Genomic DNA, 1130 nt, shown 5'->3' with positions numbered 1-1130 from the left:
AGTTCAATTCTATTTGGGTGATCGTGGATAGAATCACCAAGTCTGCTCATTTCCTTTTTTGAAGACAACGGATACTGCGGCGCATTACGCCAAGTTATATTTGAAGGAGATCGTTAGATTACATGGGATTCCGATATCTATCATATCTGACAGAGGTACTCAAGTTACTGCTCACTTATGGAAATCGTTCCAAGAAGGGTTGAGAGCTCAAGTGAACTTGAGCACTGGCTTTCATCCTCAGATGGACAGGCAGGCAAGGAGAACTATACAAACTCTGGAAGACATGTTACGGGCTTCTACATTTGACTTTGGAGGTAATTGGGATGAAAATCTACCTCTTGTGGAGTTTGCTTACAATAATAGTTACCAAGCGAATATTCAGATGGCTTCGTATGAAGCACTATATGGGAGGCATTGTAGATCTCTAATTGGGTGGTTTGAACCCACCAAAGTAGAGTTGTTGGGTCGTAATTCAGTTCACGAAGCAATCGACAAGGTGAGCCTCATTGTGCAATGACTCAAGACAGCTCAAAGTCAACAGAAGTCTTATACGGATATAAGGCATCGCGAGCTTGAGTTTACTATAGGAGATGAGGTATTCTTAAAAGTGTCACCAATGAAGGAAGTAATGCAGTTTGGTAGGAAAGGTAAGCTTAGCCCTCATTTTATTGACCCTTATGAAATCGAGAGAAGAGTTGGGAAGGTGGCTTACGAGTTGAGGTTACTATCTGAGGTGGATATGGTGCTTCCTATGTTTCACATTTCGATGTTGAGGTTGTATAAACCGGATCCCTCCCATGTCTTGACTCATGAAGAGATTGAAATCAACGAAGGGTTGTCTTATGAAGAAGAACCTGTGCAAATCTTAGATCGACAAGTTAGAAGGTTGAGAACAAAAGATGTAGCTTCGGTTAAAGTCCTGTGGAAAAATCATAATACCGAAGAAGCGACTTGGGAAGCGGAGGAGGATATGAAGAACAGATACCCTCACTTATTCCCTATTCCAGGTATGTGTCGAACCTTGTGGTCATCGAATTCTAGCGAAAGTGTAGACTAAAGGTGTGATTTTTTTATTTCATGTTTCGACTGGTTAGCATTAGTTGTGAGGGTCCACGAGGACCAAGTGGTTA

The 1130-nt window shown here is 41.8% G+C and overlaps 1 protein-coding gene across 1 annotated transcript in view; it reads left to right on the top strand.

Annotated features, from left to right (window-relative positions):
* Positions 1–616: 616 nt before the first annotated feature.
* LOC132066501 (uncharacterized) overlaps positions 617–1130 on the top strand; it is a 2862-nt gene continuing 2348 nt past the window's right edge. The window contains exon 1 of the mRNA XM_059459805.1: positions 617–1007. Coding sequence (XP_059315788.1) covers positions 617–1007 — 391 coding nt within the window. The remainder of the gene's footprint in view (positions 1008–1130) is intronic.

This window comes from Lycium ferocissimum, chromosome 8 (assembly GCF_029784015.1).
Source record: "Lycium ferocissimum isolate CSIRO_LF1 chromosome 8, AGI_CSIRO_Lferr_CH_V1, whole genome shotgun sequence".
Taxonomy (NCBI): Eukaryota; Viridiplantae; Streptophyta; class Magnoliopsida; order Solanales; family Solanaceae; genus Lycium; species Lycium ferocissimum.
This window is presented reverse-complemented; position numbering and strand designations above follow the sequence as displayed.